Below are 17,157 nucleotides of genomic sequence, written 5' to 3'. Positions count from 1 at the left end.
AAACCTCACCTTCTGATCAGCCTTCAGTAGTGGGCCGTTAGATCTCTGTCCTCAAAGATAAGGCAGGGAGGGATGCCCCGGGGAGATGCTTTCAAGCGTATTTGGTCCTGCGGTGTGCTGAGCTGTGCTAACAGGAGCGTTGCCGCCGGGAGCTGTGGGTGGGTTGGTGGCAGGAGAACTGGCAGGCAGAGCTGGTGGCTGCAGCATGCTCGCTGGGACGCAGTTACTGACCGCATGCCCCCATCTCCTGCCACCTCTTGGGGTGGGAAATGGCACGTGCTATGGGCAGTGCTTGCTGCTGAGTGTGGTGCTGTGCATGCAGCATCTGCTGCTGATGCTAAAGCCTGGAGCTGCCCAGCTTCTTCCATGGGATCCACTTGAGAGCTGGAGTCACAGCTCTCCTTCGGCAGGGTCTCGGCAGGGCTCTGCCTCCCCCCATGTGTCCGGGGAAGGCAGCAGCCAGCTGAAATTGCATCTTATCTCCTCTAACACCTTCCGAAGCAGCCCTGACCCCGAGGGATGATGCCCATCCCGCTCTCCTGCTTTCAGGAGGTCCTGGCCACCCCTTGCACTGCGAGGGAGCCCAAGACAGAGAGCTGAGCCCCCACTGGCCCCTCTGCTCGAAAGAAAAGCCTGAATGGGGAGAATCCAGTCTGGTGATGTTGAAGCTCTGCTCTTGGCGGTCGGAAGGATTTCCGAGCAGAGGCAGCCTCAGGAGGGCTGAGGGGACAGAAGCTGCCACCAGCCCTGGGCCCCTCCAGCTGCCCTGCAGCCCCGGGGCTCAGCACAGCTCCTCCACACCCCACGTTTGTGGAGTCAAACTGGGTCCCAGCACCATGGCATGGACGGAGATGACAACCCGGCGCGTTTGCTGGCAGTCTTCACTGGCTCAGATGGCCAGGCAGGGCAGGAGGGTGGCCACCTCGGGTCATGGGTCCAGCTGTGCCCTCATACCATCACACAGTGGAGAGAGGATGGATGGCGGCAGGAGCAGAAGGGTTTCTCCTTCTAGGGCTGATGTCTCCCTTGCGGACCGTGGAGCGGTTTGCCTTGGCTGTGCAGGCAGGAAGGTCTTTGCCTGGAGCAGGCAACGTTTCTCACCATGACCTCAGCAAAAATCCCTGCTCAGAGATTTTTTAATCCCACCCCAGCCCATGGAGGGGAGTGGGAGGAAGCACAGCTCGCTTTTCACTGCGAGGTGTTGCAGATGCTGATGCTGGAGCCCTTCTCCCACTCGCTTCCTCTTCCCACCAGCGGAACACCATGGGAGCTGGCGCTTACACCCCATAAATCACTTGGCCACTCATGATCCGCTCCAAACACGGCTGCTCTGGGGCAGGGAGCCGCTTCCCAAGGGGTTTCTAAATCAACAGCCCATCCTGTGCTCCCCCTGAGTAAGGGGGTGCTCCTCAGGCTGATGTGGGCATGGCTGGAGCATCACCCAGAACTGGACACTTTGCTGTGCGGCATCACTGCTGCTTTCAGTCCCCTGCCCTTGGCAGGGATGGGCACAAACCTGGCACCGTCCCCTCCTGGTGAAGCCACCCCGATTTGGGGGGGTGGAGGGGGACACGTCCATCGAGGAAGAGGAAGGCTTGGGAGCAGGGCTGTACAGCAGTGCAGCAGCTTCGTGGGTCTCGTCTGGCAGCGCCATGGGAAGGGTTTCCAGCTGCGTAGAAGATGCTCGATTCCTCTCCTCCTCCGCTCTTGGCTTGCCAACGGCTGCAGGAGCAGAGCTGGCCCGGCTGCACGGCTGAGCAGAGCAGAAGCAGCGGGAGCTCCGGGGCGAGCGAAGGGGAGGAACTGGTTTTGATGGAGTCAAGGCTGTTCTTAAAAGTCAAGCAGGGAAAAATAAACTTTGGAGGGCTTGGGAGTTATTTCTTTTAACCACCTGTGGACGAAGCAGAGGTGGGAAATAGTAGAAATATGAAAAAATTACAGGGGGTGTGAGCAATGGCTGGGAGCTGCTTTGGGGGGGGGGGGGGGAATGGGGGCTGCCCTGCACACCCCAGCGCCGCGTCTCATCTATCGCAAAGCCACCACTGTCTGCCGCAGGGATTTGCACCCCTCACTCCAAGACAGACGATGCCGATGGGGGTGTTTAGTTGGGGGGTTTACACCGTTGGGGGGGGGCAGCTCATGCCGCTGCCGGGACCCAGCGCTCTCCTCTCCCAGCGCTGGGACGGTCGACTCCCAGAGCCGCAGCTGGAGCCCTGTGTGCATCGCTCAGGCCCTGCGATCCGGCCGCTTTTATGTTCGTTTCCCACAAATATTCCAGTTTGCTGGGCCAGAGCAGCTGGAAACGGTGCTTGGCGCTGATTCACGCGAGTTTTGTCGTCTCCCGACACCGCCTCCCACCCCGAGTCTCAAACGCTTCTCACCGCCGTCGGTGCCGGGACGGGTGTTTGTCCCAGCGCAGCTCCCCAGGGACGAGTCCCCACGCCACGAAGCTCCCGCGCCGCAGCCGGGCTGGGAACGCAGCGATTCACACAACGTCCAGCGTAGCCACTGACCCAAATGCAAATTAAACAACAACAACAAAAAAAAGGAGGTGGGGGAGCAGCAAAAAAAAAAGCACTAAACCAGTGTGCTGCTCTCTGCCCTGGGTGCTGCAACCACCAGGGACTGGGAGAGCCTTTGCTGGGCACGGGGCCGGAGCATCCCTTGGGCACGACGGCGTTGATAGCAGTGGTCCTACATTGCGGCAGTTGGGGGGGGGGGCTTGTCCCCACCCAACACCCCACCCCATCACCCTCCAAAAGGCGCAGCCGGCGCCTTATCAGCTGCCACGAGCGGGCGAGGGTAAACAGGACGTCCCGCCGCAGCGCCGGGGCGCAGATGAAAGCCGGCGGGCCTGACGTGCCCGCCAAGTATGCGAGAGCAGCAGGCTCTGCTTTTGTTTTCATTTTGTTTATTAATGCAAGTATTTATTTACTTTTCATCCCACGAGTAGGGAGCGAGGAGGGAGAGGCTGGGAGCCTGGTGTGGGACAAAGTGGAGGGCTGATGTGCTGCCTGCCCCCGCTCCCGAAGCCTTGGTGGGGTGATTTTATTTACATTTAATTTATTTTTATTTTATTTTATTTTATTGTTTTGTTTTGTTTTGTTTTGTATTGTATTTAACTTTATTTTATTTTCTGTTATTTTATTATTTTATTTTATTTTATTTTATTTTATTTTATTTTATTTTATTTTAATTTTATTTTATTTTATTTTTATTTTTAATTTTATTGCATTGTACTTCATTGTATTTTATTTTTTAAGCCCCCTCCAGGTGTTGCAGCATGCCCAGCACTCCCCCCCCCCTTACCCCTGCCAAGGGGGCTCCTGCTCCTTGCAGCAGCATCCCAGCCCCGTGCCACAGCCTTCGGTTCCCCAGTGCCTCGGTGGATGCTTCACAGAAGATTCGGGTTGGTTTGCGGCCAACAGGTCCCCAGCACCCGGCCCTGCCTGGGGCGAGATGGGTGCTGCTCCGACCTGGCTGCATCTCCCCATCCCTCCTGGGGGGCCCGAGGCGGGGGCCAGCCTGCACAAAGGGTGACGGCCCCGCTGCCGGGAAGCGCCCGCGCTGCTGAAACCACGGCCCCATGAGCAATAGGAAAATACGCGGGTGGCACAGCTTCCTGCGCCTGACGCAGTGCCCCCGCGCTGACCCCGTGCCGGGGGGGCCGAGGGGCACGAACCCCTCCACCCACCACCCCGTCCCTGGCCCCAGTCAAGGCGTGCTGCTGGAGGCACCCTTCCGTTTCTCCAGGGTGCTTTCTCGGTACCTGTGACTTTTTTTTGGGGGGGGGGGATCTGGGTCAGGGTGATGCTCAGGTCCCCGGGACAGGATGCAGAGCCCCCCACCCACGCACCCCCGGCGTCTCAAGGGCTGGAAAATTGGGGTGATTTTTGACTCTTGGGGCTGTCTGAAGGCCGTGCGGGTGTTGGGGCGGGGGTACTGCTTTAGCACACGCCGACTTCCTGCTAGGCTGTACTTTTAGCAAGGCCAACCCCTGATAACCGAGAGATTCAAGCGAAACTGTAAAGTGTGCCTTCAAAAAGCGAAAAAAAAAAAAGAGAAAGATGCTGGGTATGGAGGAAGGTGGGGGGGAGGACGGTGCAGGCGAAAGCTGGGACTGGTGCAGCACAATCAGGGCTGGTTTGGGGGGGGGGGGGGGGGGGGGGGGGGGCAGATCTTCTGGTATGGCCACAGCCTGGGAAAGCTGGGGCTTGCTGCTGGCAGGTGGGTGTGTGGTGTTGGCTGAAACGGCGACGGAGAGGGCGAAGGGAGGGAAGGGGCTCAGTCCCTGCAGCCCCCAACCTTCCCACGCGCACGCCTGCCCGCCGGCTGTTAACAGCACCCTGCTAACAGCACCCTGCTAACAACCGGCTCTCACCTCGCCCCCGCTCCCACCCCAGAGCCTGGGAAAATCCAGCCCCGAGGCGCCGAGCCCTTTGGGGAGGGGATGGAGGAGAGGACCCTCACACCCTGGGATGCAAATGGTCGCAGGTTCCCGGTACCCGTGGGAAAATGACCGGGATGCAAGCGCAATCCATCCTCGGCGCAGCCCTGGGAGCTTTTGTCAGAGGCGATAAAGTCCGCGGGGGGAACGAGGGGTGTTCAGCGCAGCCCGTCCATAAAGAGACGCCGGAGCCCAGGACCAGGTGACTGTGGTCAGCAAAAAAGCTGCTTTATTGGTGAGGGCTCCCACGGGGACCCCGTGGCAGCGACCGGGTTCGAGTCCCTGAGAACACGCTGTCCATGCTGGTTCCCCATCCCACATCTATTGCTTTAAACACACCCTAGTTACAAAAAGCACAGAGTGACGTTCCAGATACTGGAACACATAAATTAAGGTAAGTGATAGTTACAAGACATTGCAAATTTTTTTTTCTTTCTTAAACAGATTATCCGAAGGTTGGGGTTTTTTTTTCTGATCCACAGAAAACGTATAAAAAGCATTTTAAAATCTACATATTTCTCAATGTGTATTCTTTTTTTTTTTTTTTTTTTTAAAAAAAGGCACAGTAAAAAAAATACTGGCGCAATAACATATTTACAATGCACCCATTATGGGCTATTTTCACTCAGCTTTGGGTTGGAAACGTTCAGCTCCGGCTCAGCCCGCTTCCCGCAGGGGCACAGGGCTGGCGGTGGCAGGCAGGGTGGCCACAGGGGGACGCGGGGTCCCTCTCCCTCCGCGGCTCCCCGCAGGGACAGAGCACGGCTGGGCTGGGAAACGCCGCCTGCCCAGGGTGGGTGCCTCTCAGGTGCTCCGGCCGCCCCAGCAGCACCCAGAGCCCGGCCATGGCTGGAGGATGCTCCGACCCCAGGGTGCCGGGGAGGGGGGACACCCACGTAGCCCCGGGGCCAGACCTCGAAGTGCTCCTTTGCAAAGGCGCGGGGCTGCCCGCGTTCGGCTGCCTGCACCCACTGCCGGCGGCCGGCCCGCGAGCAGGCAGGAGATGGCACGGAAGGGAGACCCCGCACAGACACACCGGCGGCTCCAGAAAAGCTCCCCTCCCACCCACCGAATTTATAGAAAGTCTTTACATTAGTCTCCATAAATAGTGCACGGATTGATGCTGCCGGCAACGGTTGAGCCAGGCGGGGGGACTGCCGGGAAACAGAGCCAACGCCAACGCCGGCTGGCAGCCCACCCCGCCGTCTCCCTTCGGTGCGGCCATCGAGCCGCCTTGCAGCACCCCGGAGCAGCGCTCAGCACAGCTGAGAGGGGTCCCCTGCTCACCCCCTGCCTGCCCGCCGAGCCGGGGAGCAAAACTCGCCCGTGAGCCTTCAACCGGATCGGGAGCCGGAGCTTCGCCGCTGAGATTTTGGGGCTGGGAAAGGGGACGGGGCGGGTGAGGAGTGGTGGGAGCAGGGTGGGCGTTAGAGGCGAGCGGGGTGGGAGGCACACACCAAAAAAATGTAACGTTTGAAAGGAAAAATAAAAAAAAGAATGGAGAAGCAAGCCCGGGGGAGGCAGAGCCGTGCGGCGCCCGCGGTCGCTCCCCACACATGGCGTGGGGCCCGCCAGCGCCGTGGCGTTGCCCAGTGGTTAAGTGCTCAGGACCCGTCCCTCTCCACCGCCCCGGCCGGAGCAGGCGGTGGGCACGGGCAGCCGGGCAGACGGGGCAGGGGACAAGGGGCCGCACAGCAGCCTTCAGTACACACACACTGTGCAATATCACAGCAACGACGTCCGTCCGTCCGCCTCGCGGCGAGGCCAGACCGACACACCCGCACGCGGGTCCCGCACGCCCGTCGGATACCGGGGAAACACGGGACGAGGTTGGAGGGGACACCCGTCTCCTAGTAAACCACGTTGGCGGGGCACCACGGCGTGTCAGGGTACAGCAGGCAGTGCACGGAGCGAAACCTGCGGAGGAGAGGAGCGATGCTGAGCACGGGGTAGAGGTGGCCCCGCAGCACCCTGGCCTTGGGAGGACGGGACCCCCCCCACCTCACAGAATCACAGAATCCCAGCAGGGCAGGGGTTGGAAGGGACCTCTGTGGGTCATCTAGTCCAACCCCCCTGTCCAAGCAGGGTCACCCACAGCAGGCTGCACAGCACCGCGTCCAGGCAGGGTTTGAATATCTCCAGAGAAGGAGACTCCACAACCTCCCTGGGCAGCCTGGGCCAGGGCTCCGTCACCCTCAGAGGGAAGAAGTTCTTCCTCATGTTCAGACGGAACTTCCTGTGCTTCAGTTTGTGCCTGTTGCCCCTTGTCCTGTCACTGGGCACCACTGGAAAGAGTCTGGCCCCGTCCTCCTGACCCCCACCCTGCAGATATTTAGAAGCATTTCTAAGGTCCCCTCTCAGCCTTCTCTTCTTCAGGCTGAACAAGCCCAGCTCCCTCAGCCTCTCCTCGTAGGAGAGATGCTCCAGTCCTCCAGTCCCCAGTCTCACCTGGATGGGTCCTCCTCGACGGAGAAGGCTCCCTTCATGTGGATGGAGTTGCGTTTGTTTTCGAACATGCCGTAGCTTAGTGTCACCTGGGGGGGGGGGAAGCATGGGGGGGGTCAAGTGGCCGACATGGCCGTGAGGATTGAGCAGGGGCGTGAGCAAGGAGGGGCTGCGAAATTCACCCCATCTCCTACAGCCGCCGATCACGCTCTGCATCACCTCGCAGGGGCTTTCCCCCTCCGCTGACGTTTTGGTCACACCAATCAATCTCTTAGCCACGATGCCCACTTTTTAGGTGACAACATGAAACGCGGTGACATTACCGTCCACCCCAACCCCTCCATCCGCCCCAGGGCATCGGGACAGGGATACCTGCTTGTGGATCTCCGCCTTGGGCACCTGGTGGAGGTTCTCCAGATGCGAGTGGAAGAGGTTGCTCCGGATGAGCTTCACCCCCAGCACGGACTCGATGATGTAGCCGATGGTGCAGTCGTCAGGCAGGCGGATCTTCTCCGCGGTGCTCATGAAGTGGCCCCCGCTGCGGGGAGACAGAGAGGAGCTGCAGAGGAGCAAAGCCCAGGAGGACGAGGCCACCCCATGGGGTCTGGGCTTGGCTAATGTGTGCCCAGCTCTAATTAAAAGTCAATTAGGGGGAACCAAGGTCCTTCCCAGCTTGTTTCCATGTCCCCTGCAGAAACACCCAGCAAGACAAAGAGCGCAAGGTGGTAGGACACGGTTGAATGTTCATCCCCAAAGATGCTGTTGCCACTCTGGGCCCGACTGGGACCACGACGAGTCCCCACCGGAGAGCAACGCCAACGCTCTTACCTGGCCCACGGGCTCATCTTCAGCGCCAGCCCCCGGCTGATACAAAACCCCGCTCCACCCGTGGCAAACCAGAAATGCACAGGGTGCTGCAAGAGAGGGGAAGCAACGGCAGTGAGACCTCCTCCCGCCGACCGGGGAGCGAACCCCAGCCCAAACGCAGCCAGCCCCAACCTCGCACCCCTCCCTCACCATCTTGTTCTCGCTGATTCTCTCCGTAGCCTGGATGGGCCGGTCCAGGCTGGGCTTCCCGATGTAGATGTCCTGCGTGTGGGGGTAGCTGGAGAGCAGCTTCACCAGCGTCCGCACATTCACGTAGTTGTCATCGTCCACATGGCAGAACCACCTGCGGCGGCAGCAGTGTCACGCCGGGCCAGGGCAAATCCCCCGACCCCACGCTGAGATGTCGCCCCAAAAATGCCAACGGCCTCTGCCCACACCGTGTGTCGTCCCCCCCACCACAGCCCCGCCGTCCCCCGTAGCGGCCCTGGGCGCCGCTTACTTTCTGCCGGACTCGATGAACTTGTCGTACTCCACGGCCATCTTGCAGGACAGGGCCTGGCGGCTGTGGGCAGCCGAGCAGTTGGTGTTGATGACGTTTCCTGTGGGAAGAGGTGGGGGTCAAAGCCCGGTGCTGGGGTACCCCACACCTCCCCGCTTGCTCCAACAGCGATGCTTCACCGCGCACAGTCCAGGGGCACCAGGGGGGTGGAAACCCCATGGATGTCCCTGATGCTCAGTGGCCTCCGTGCCACATTATTTTGGGCAAAGAATGAATTTCTTGGGGCATGGCTTTTGGATCCAGGCGAGACACGGGAAGGGATAAGCAAGGGATGCGGATGCAGCAGATGCCCCAGGGTTGAGCCGTACCCCGTGTGCCATGCACAATGCCACCCTACATCACCTTGGCCATCCCGGGGCCATGTACCGGCCACCCCAGGAGCGAGGGGGTGTCCCTGAGCCGGCTTCTCCTCCCAGAACATGACAGCCAAAACCCTGCCCTATTCCCGCTGCCTTTTCCCGCAGCAGCCACCTGTTCTTTGCTCGCTCAGCTCAAAGGCAATCGCTTCCCGGCCTGAAAAGGAGATATTTGCATGGGGAGAATAGAGCGAGCTGACCCTGGCCCCAGGGAGCGGCTGCCTTGGAAATGCTCCCAGGAAACCCTGGCCTCGTTGCCCATCAATCCCAGCTTGCCCCAGGGACAAACTGGTGCAAAGGGACCCTGTTAGCATGCTCCCCGGAGCTCCTTGCAGGAGATGGGCTGGGCTGACTGTGAAGGACACCCATCCCCAGCTGGGGCTCCAGGGCTGAGGGTGCTTTAGGCACCATCAGTGAAACAAGTTGCCCGGTTCTCAGCCCAAGTCCCTATGGCGAGAGCTCCCGAGGTTCGTGCCTGACCGGCGGCATTTTGACCGTTCTTTCAGAGCTCCCTGGGGCAGGCTCCACGCCAGCCATGCTCCCCAGGTGGGGGGGCTTCTTTAGGGACCAGGTCACGCAAAGGAACAAGGGCCACAGACTCACGTGCTTGCTTCTTCAGCTCCTCATCCTCCCCATCCGTGAAGATGAAGGTCTGAAACAGAAGACGAGGCACCTTTGAGGACTGAGGCCATGCAGCTTTGGATGCCGTCTGGCACCCCTGGGGGCTCGGTCCCCCCCAGGCCGTGGTGTCGATTCCCTCGCGAAAGCCCAAAGCAGCACCCGAGAGCTGGGCATCGCTGCAACACGCTCGGCCGCAGACGGAGAAGGGTGCGAAGCTGTCCTGGCAGGACAGGGCACGCAACGCCGCGCCTCGCCGGGGTGCAAACCCCAGCCCCCTCCAGCACCCGCGCCGAGCATCCCCACCCTCTCGCCTTTTCCACGGGGCAGCACCAGGCAAGGGGATTTCGGGCGACGCGAGGTGCGCAGAGAGGAGCAGGTGACGGGGAGCGGGTGCAGATCACGGCTCGATCTGAGCAGAGACTTCAGACTTTAGCCGCTGCGGCCGGCGCGTACGTCCAGGGATGCCAAAGCGGCAGCCCGGCGGCTCTCGGTGCCGGGGCAGGTGTGTTTGCCCGCGGCGCCAGCTGCAAACCACGTCCCCACCTGTGTCAACAGCACGTGGCTGTCCCGGGACACTGGCACAACACCCCACGGCTCCGCTCCCCGTCACCCCCAAGGGTGGCCAAGCCGGTGGGTGCCTCTCACCAGCCCCGAGGAGGGGACCGTCCCTTGCTGCCCACCCCGCCATGATCACCACGCTGCCAGGCAGCACCCTGCCTCCTCCCCAGGCACCCGAGCTGCCCGCCCGGCTGCACTCCTCTATTTACACAGCTAATTCCTGGCATATGCTGCCCGGGAAGGAGGACTGGGGAGTAGGGGGGGGCTGCTGTTGGCCTGGGTTTTGGGGAAGGGCAAGAAGCAAGAGGAGAGAGCTGGGGGGGTGGGAAAGGCATCACCATCAATCAGTGGGCAGCAAACAAAGCTGGAGGAGAGAAACCACAACCAGCTGCCGAGCGCTATTAAAAACCAGACGCGCACAAAAGGGCAAAGGAAGAAAGACAAAAGGGCTGGGGGGGGGAAGGCAAGAGGCGGCAGAGGGGGACGGTGGAGCCCGAGCGCTGGGGATGATGAATTAGAAGTGAGCTGGAAATCGGGTGCCACCCCGCAGCCGGCCGGCCCCGGGAACGCGCTGGGGTTTTGTGGTTTGTTTGAGGACGCGGGTACAATAGCGGGGTTGACTTTACTCAGTGGAGGAGAGTTAAGCGGGCAGCGGCAGGCATTAGCATACAGCTGCGCTGGTTAACCCGGCCGGCCCGTGCTCGCTCGGGTCCCGAGCAGGGAGGCTGGTGGGGAGAGCCCAGATCTGCGGGAAGGCTGGACGGGAGGGGAGGAGGGCGCGTTCCCAGGGACGGGGCTACAAGTGACCTTTTGGGCTTGAAAAAGAGAAAAGAAAGGAAAAAAAAAAATGGGGGTTGTGGGTAGGCAAGCTCTCACAAATGCACAGCCCGCCGTGCAGCGTTGCTTCTGGGGACGGATGGAGGCCAGCCCCCCGAGGGGTCAGGAAGGCCTTGGGCAAAGGGTTAGGGGACAGGGGACCCACCGATGAGGAGGGGACAGCCGGGGTACAGGGACATTCACCCATCGGCTGCAGGGCCAAGGATGCCCATGGTCGCCATGGCCCTGGGACAAGTCACTGCTGGGGTGGGACTGGGTCAGTGCTGTGCATGGAGGAGGACATCACCCTCACCCACCACAGGGTCCAGTCAGCATTTTGCTGCTGGTCCCCATTTCCCCCAGGTGCTTGGCAGGGGGAGGGGGGTTCAGGCAGCTGCCGGGGGTACGAACTGACCCGGGGCAGGGGGAGACCATCCCAGGACGCTCAAGCCCCATCACAAGCCCTTTCTCATCCAACCTGAGACACGTGGTGCCCCGGTGTATTCCTCTCAGCCCTGCCAGAGGCAGACGGGAGAGGCAGGGGACATGCAGCCTCCACGCAGGCGGGACAGAAAATGTTTGCTTCATTAGCTCAGAAACGCCGTCCAGCAACTGTGCCTTCAGCCACTCCAAAAATAACCCCGCAACTTATCCTCCGGCTCGGCCGCTATAAATAGACCGCGGGGACAATTGTTTATTATTCGCCCGCACCGACAGGCTTCATCCTACCGAGGCATCTTCCCGCTGGCCTCTCCCCATGTACATCCCCGTAGTTTACCCAGTGCGGGGGGACCAGGAGGCACCCTGGGGACCAGGACAGGGGCACACAGCCCTGCAAATCCGTGCCCCGCAGGTTCCCCATCTCCCTCCCATCCCCACCACGGAATTCAATTAAAGCTAAAAAAATTAAAGGCTCCATTTTTTAATTAATTTGTCTGCATTTCTCGGAGGGGAGCTGTGCCCTTCCTGCCCAGCCCCCTCGCCCGGGGCTGCAGGGGAGAGGAGCACCGGTGCCAGCCGAGCCTGGGAGGGGACAGGCCAGGAAAGGAGCGGAACAAGACAGCACCGTGTCCGTGTGCCAGGGAAAAAACCACGGATCAGTCTTCGGCATCGCTGATGCAGGGCGCTGGATATCAGGGCAGTGCCTGGTCTGCAGCCGGGTGGGTGGGATGGGACAGGACATGGTCACCAAGCTGTCACCAACCAAGCCGTCATCTCCAGACCCAACAGCAGCAGGGGCAGGCCCCCACCTCTCTCCCAGGCAGCAAGCACCCAAACCCCTTACACACACTCCCCGCCACCTCTCCCCGACTTGGCGTCCATGCCAGCCATGGCACCGAGGGGTGCCAGCACCCCTTGGCCCCCCCCGGAGTAACTTTTCCTGCGGGGTGCAGGAGAGGAAGGGCCCGCTGCCCCCCCCAGCCCCCCGCAGGAAACCTCATTGTTCTCCAAACTGCAGCTTCAAGAAACACAGGATGCCAAATCCCCGCCGAACAATAGCTGCCACCGCGCCACGCAGCCCCTGCGTGGGGACTCAGAGGCACCCGGGGTCCCTACGGCTGCGATGGGGTCAGTTTCTCCCCCCTCCTCCTTGGGGAGGGCCTATTTCTTTTTTATTTTTGCCATTCTCTTTGTTTCTCCTTTCGTGGTGACTCATTTCCCCCTCCGCCAACCGAGCTCAGGGGTTGCTCATGGCTGGGTGCTGTGCAAGGCGGCCCACCAGCCATGGTCACACCAGGGTCACCCCATCCCCCTCCGTCCCCAGCCGCACTGGCTGGCCGAGCGGTCCAGCCAGCTCCCCGGGGTGACACACACTCAGCAGACCCCGCGCCCGCCACTGTCCCCACCTTCCCTGGCAGCGCACCCACCGAAAAGAGGAACCTCGGCCGGGCAGGCACCCCCATGACCCTGGGGTGCACAAACCCTGCCCCCGCCCCACGTCTCACTTCCCCGTGCTGGGAGAGGATGGAGCAGCCCAGCACCCACCTACGCAGTGCCCGGGGGGGCTGTACCCCCTTTCACCCCAAGGACAAGGGGGAAGCACCCACCCCACTGGGGTGCAGGGGGAAGGAGGCAGCAAAGAGGTGCTGGGGGGGGGGGGCTCAGCCTCCAGCTGGGCAAGGGTCTCTGGGGGGAGGCGAGGCTGCTGGGGGAGCAGGTCCCTGCACGGCTTTGTGTCCCCCGAAGCAGATGTTTTCCCTCCAGCCCACGGGGGTTAGGAGGGGAAATCCCCACCCCACCCCGCTTCAGCGGGTTGGGAGCAGTGCGATGGCAGTGTCCCTGCGATGGCAGCGTCCCCACTCCCAGGTGGCCGTGGCTTTCCCCAGGACTGGGGGGGGGGGGTGGGGAATCTGTGCTGCCACAGGGGTCCCAGGCTGGGACCCGCAGATGCAGCGAAAAGGCTTGCAAGGCCGCAGGCCCTTCCTCCCCCTGCTCCTTTCAGCAAGAGGAAGAATCCTCCACTGTAATTTTAAATGCTATAATTTTTAATAACCTCCTCACAAACAATGAGCTCATTGTGCTGAGAGGGTCCCCCACCCTCCCACCCAGCGCTGCACGTGCATCGCTCACCAGCTCCGGGGCTTTCATGGACAAGGACAGTGGCATGGTTTGGGGCAGGCAATTAAGGGGACCCCACCCCCCAAGAAAACCCACACAGGCTTCCCGGGACGGCGAGGCAACAGGAAGGGACCCTCACACATGCACCGAGTTCAGCGGTGCTCAGCAGGCCCTGGCACACAGCCCAGGGCTTGGAGGGGAGCCGGCTGCTGGGTTGGGATGAGCAGCCCCCACGGTCCCAGCCGCTCCGGTGGGAGCCCAAGTGGGAGAGGCGCGTTCCATCGCAGCCACCCCAAGGACGGGGACCCTGGCCAAGGTGCTAGAGAAATTCGGGAGCCGCCATGGGAGAAGCGTGCTCTCCGGAAGGCAAACCCATTCCCTCTGCCCCGAGAGCAGGAATTTTTCAAAGCCTGCAATTATCACGCCGAGCTAGAAGCAGCCAGCAGATCCCACGCTGGCGGGACGGCAGCCCAGCCCAGAGCCCTCCCGGGCACTGCGGCGTGTGCCGAGGCGCCCGGCTGCCTTCGGGGTGCCCGAGGGACAGGGGACGTTTCTTATGCAACTCTGCCACTCCAAATCACCCAACTCAGCAGGAAAGCAGTGGGTTTGGACTTGCTCCTGTCCGGGATTTCTGCCTAATGGCCATTTTCCTCCCGCTTCTCTGGTTTCCCCAGACCACGCTCCAGCATCCTAAGGATACTGAGACAGCTGGAAACTCTCCCCAAAGCAAGGAGGGGAAAACCCATAACTCTCCCCCAACAGCAGCTTGTCCGGCCTGGATTGTGCAACCGGAGGAGCAGATTTAGAAGGGAACGGGGATCTGCCCTCCCTGTGCAGAGAGCAGCAGGAAGGAGAAGGGGGGTGCCCTTTGCAGTGTCTTGGAGGGGACAGAGGGCAGGAAACAGGGACTATTGTGGGCAGAACAAAGAGCAGCCAAGGAAGGACACAATAGCTATTCCTCCTATCTGCCAGGGTCCAGCCCGGAGCTACCTGCTGGATTTAACCCCTTCTCACCAGTGCCTGCATCCCTCCTGCCCGGAGAGCTGCCTGGCTAAGGAGCAGCCAGGAGGGAGGTGGGGGTTGATGCAGGAGGAGGATCAGGGGAAGCAGAGCCATGGCATCGAGCATGGGAGATTCTCTGCCCTTGGGCAGGAGCTTCCCTGCATCAGGCAGGCAGCACGCGTGCCTGAACACCATTACTGAAACAGGAGCCAGAGAGGGACAGGATGAGCAGAGTCAGGCCTGACTCAGACCAAGAGAGATGTTTGAGTAGAGGCAGCACCCGCTGTCACCAAACCACCCTCCTGGGCCAGAAACCACGGGGCCAGGCAAGGAGGGGGATGCAGGAACCGCACAGCCCACCCTGAGACAGCAAACCAAGGGAGACGAGCCCCATGGCACCAATCCTGCGCTCTGCAGGCTAAATGAACCCCAACTTGATGCCAAATTTGGGGAAGCCCAGGGTGCCCCAAAGCTTCCCAGAGACGGCAGCCAGGTCAGCACAGGAAGATGGGAGCCCATCACCACCAGCAGCGTGGGTTTGTCCCCTTCGCCTCCGTGTTCCATCCTCCCCCAAACCCTCGCTCTGCTCCGCAGGAGTTTGCGCCGCCTCCCGCTCTCTCGGCAGCTCCTTGTCCTCAAGTGCTGTACAAGAGCCGTCACTCAGCGGCTTGGCTTGTCAGGCGGGCACCTCGCCGGGCTGCAGCCCCCCTGGCTTCATGGCCCTCATCTCTAGGCAACCTGACCTGGACACGGCCAGCTCCGGCTCCCCGGTTCCCATGGAAAGTGCCACACAAGAGGCTGCGAAGCCTTTTCTCTGCGCCAGGAGAAAAGGGGCTTTGTTAGCTTGCCCAGGGGGACAGCGTGAGAGCTGAGCCTCGGGTCTCTGGGAATCCAAACGGACAAACGAAGCGCAACAAAAAAAAAAAAACTAGAAGAAAGCCGGAGCTCACTAGAGAAAGGGGGGGAAAAAAAAAGAGCAGCCATTCCCAGGATCATCTGTAGGTGCTCAAAGAGCCTCTCCCCCCACGACCACTTGCCACCCCCTTGCAGTGACAGCAGAGCATAAAAGAGGCTTCCATTAAATGTCTGTACCAGGGAGAGACAGCAGAGCCACTGCCAAGCCCATGAGACCTGAGCAAAGAAAAAAAAAAAGGGACAAGATTCACAAGGAGGGGAAAAAAATGGTAACATAATACTTGGGGTAAGTTGTAGGAGCCAAGACTCACAAGGTCCGGCAGCCTCAGGTTGAAGGAGGCCAGGGTAGGTCGCTCCCCCCCGCTTCCCCTCCCTCCCTCCACAACCACTTCAGATTTCTGGAAGAAAAAAAAAAATAAAATAAAAAAAAAAACCCAGTTTGCAAGCAAGAAACACGATTCCAGGCCAGAAGGAAACACGTGAAGACAGCAGGATGGAAAGGTTAGGACCAGGGATAACTTACTTGGGAAGCTGTCTAAGCTTAGATAGAAAAAATGTCTTAAGAGCAGATGGCAAGGCACATTTCCTAAGGAAACACCTTTTTTTTTCATTTTCAATTTTGTTTCAGTACTTGAAGGACAGAGCAAGGGCCTGCCAGGGCTCCGGGCAGGACATCAGTAAGGTCAGCAATCGGACTAGCTGCAACCGCTCCAGCGCGGGCGAGCCAGAGCAGACCTGCAAGAGCCCCCAGCCACTCCAGTCCTGCCCAGTTCCTGGCAAGGAGACCGAGAACCTCAGCACATCCCACTGCTCTCCCAGCCATGGGCTGCGAAACCGGGCGTCTTTTGGTCAACCCAACCTCTGGCACCTCATGGGGCCCTGCCAAACCTCACCTGCAGCCCAGGAGAGCACTCGCAGGGACCTGACCCCACACCAGGCACCAGCAGGTTGGGTTGCATCCCTACACTGTGCCTCAGTTTCTCCAGTGGGAAGCAATTTGGGGTGAGCTCTGCAATGAGAGATGCTCAGCAGAAAGGACCCAAGAGCAGCATTTCGGGGGCTACTGAGTGCAAGGAGCCCAGGTCCAGCTCCCTCCATCACTCACCCAGTCCAAACCCACCACTCGCTCCAGAACAGCCCCCATGGCATCAAAACAGCCCTCCTGCTTTGCAACACAGGGGAGCAGAAGGAAGGGGTGGCATTTGCCCAGGCCACAGCACCCCACAGACAGAGCAGGGCCAGGACCGCGGCTGACACCCGTGGGCTGCATTCCGCGGGTACCACCCCCATCCCTTACCATGTCGCGATTGCGGGAGATCCAGGTGTCGAGCAGCAGCTCCAGCCTCGCCTTGTGAAACTTCTTGGTGGTCTTGACGGCGATGAAGACATCGCGGGGGGAGATGTCCTCGGCCGGCGGCCGCGGGGGGCTCGGCGGGGCGGCGGGCAGCTCCCGCCGGGCTCGGCTCAGCCGCCCGAAGTAGTCGGCAAAGCTGCGGAGCCCGGGGGGTCCCCGCCCCGCCGGGGGGGCCACAGCCGCCGCCCCCAGACTCTGCAGAGCCCGTTGAGCCCCGCCGGCCTCCCCCCGAGCCAGCCCCGGCCTCCCCGGCGGCTCCACCATCAGCACCAGCAGGCAGGTGAACATGGAGCCCACGAGGGACAGCAGCAGCTTCCTCCCGCAGCTCTTCAGCATCCTCCCTCCTCGCCGCGCCGGCCCCACTCCGCCCGCCCCGCCGCCGGCCCCCGCCGCGCCGCTCCGCGGCCTTTAACCGCCCCCCCCCCCCCCCGCTCCCCGCCCCCCGCCCCTCGCCCCGCCCGGGGAGGGACGGGCCCGGGGCCGCCCCCACGCGGGGCGTGGGCAGCGCGCGCCCGGCCCTGCCCGCAGCCTCCCCCTCACCCCCCCCCCCCCCCCCCCCCGCATCCTCCCATCTGCAGTGCTGTGTCCAGTGCTGGGCTCCCCAGTTCAAGAAAGATGAGGAGCTACTGGAGAGAGTCCAGCGGAGGGCTACGAGGATGAGGAGGGGACTGGAGCATCTCTGCTACGAGGAGAGGCT

The 17,157-nt window shown here is 61.2% G+C and overlaps 1 protein-coding gene across 1 annotated transcript; it reads right to left on the bottom strand.

Annotated features, from left to right (window-relative positions):
• Positions 1 to 4,650: 4,650 nt before the first annotated feature.
• Positions 4,651 to 16,811, bottom strand: LFNG (LFNG O-fucosylpeptide 3-beta-N-acetylglucosaminyltransferase). Its single transcript, XM_075436737.1, has 8 exons — positions 16,404 to 16,811; positions 9,239 to 9,287; positions 8,220 to 8,319; positions 7,910 to 8,063; positions 7,721 to 7,806; positions 7,265 to 7,430; positions 6,896 to 6,981; positions 4,651 to 6,364 (listed from the first exon to the last, which is right to left on the bottom strand). The coding sequence occupies exons 1-8, from the start codon at positions 16,794 to 16,796 to the stop codon at positions 6,298 to 6,300; spliced, it is 1,101 nt and encodes a 366-aa protein (XP_075292852.1). The 5' UTR covers positions 16,797 to 16,811; the 3' UTR covers positions 4,651 to 6,297.
• Positions 16,812 to 17,157: the final 346 nt, after the last annotated feature.

This window comes from Opisthocomus hoazin, chromosome 15 (genome assembly GCF_030867145.1).
Source record: "Opisthocomus hoazin isolate bOpiHoa1 chromosome 15, bOpiHoa1.hap1, whole genome shotgun sequence".
Lineage (NCBI taxonomy): Eukaryota > Metazoa > Chordata > Aves > Opisthocomiformes > Opisthocomidae > Opisthocomus > Opisthocomus hoazin.
The sequence above is the reverse complement of the archived record's forward strand: the minus strand, read 5'-3'. Positions and strand labels throughout refer to the sequence as shown.

Excerpts from the sequence above, each read along its gene's own strand:
- LFNG (XM_075436737.1), bottom strand. The coding sequence starts at position 16,796 with ATGCTGAAGAGCTGCGGGAGGAAGCTGCTGCTGTCCCTCGTGGGCTCC. Across the intron at positions 8,064-8,219 it reads TTCATCGAGTCCGGCAGAAA|GTGGTTCTGCCATGTGGACG; the intron begins GTAAGCGGCGCC and ends CTGCCGCCGCAG. Across the intron at positions 6,982-7,264 it reads AGGCGGAGATCCACAAGCAG|GTGACACTAAGCTACGGCAT; the intron begins GTATCCCTGTCC and ends CCCCCCCCCCAG.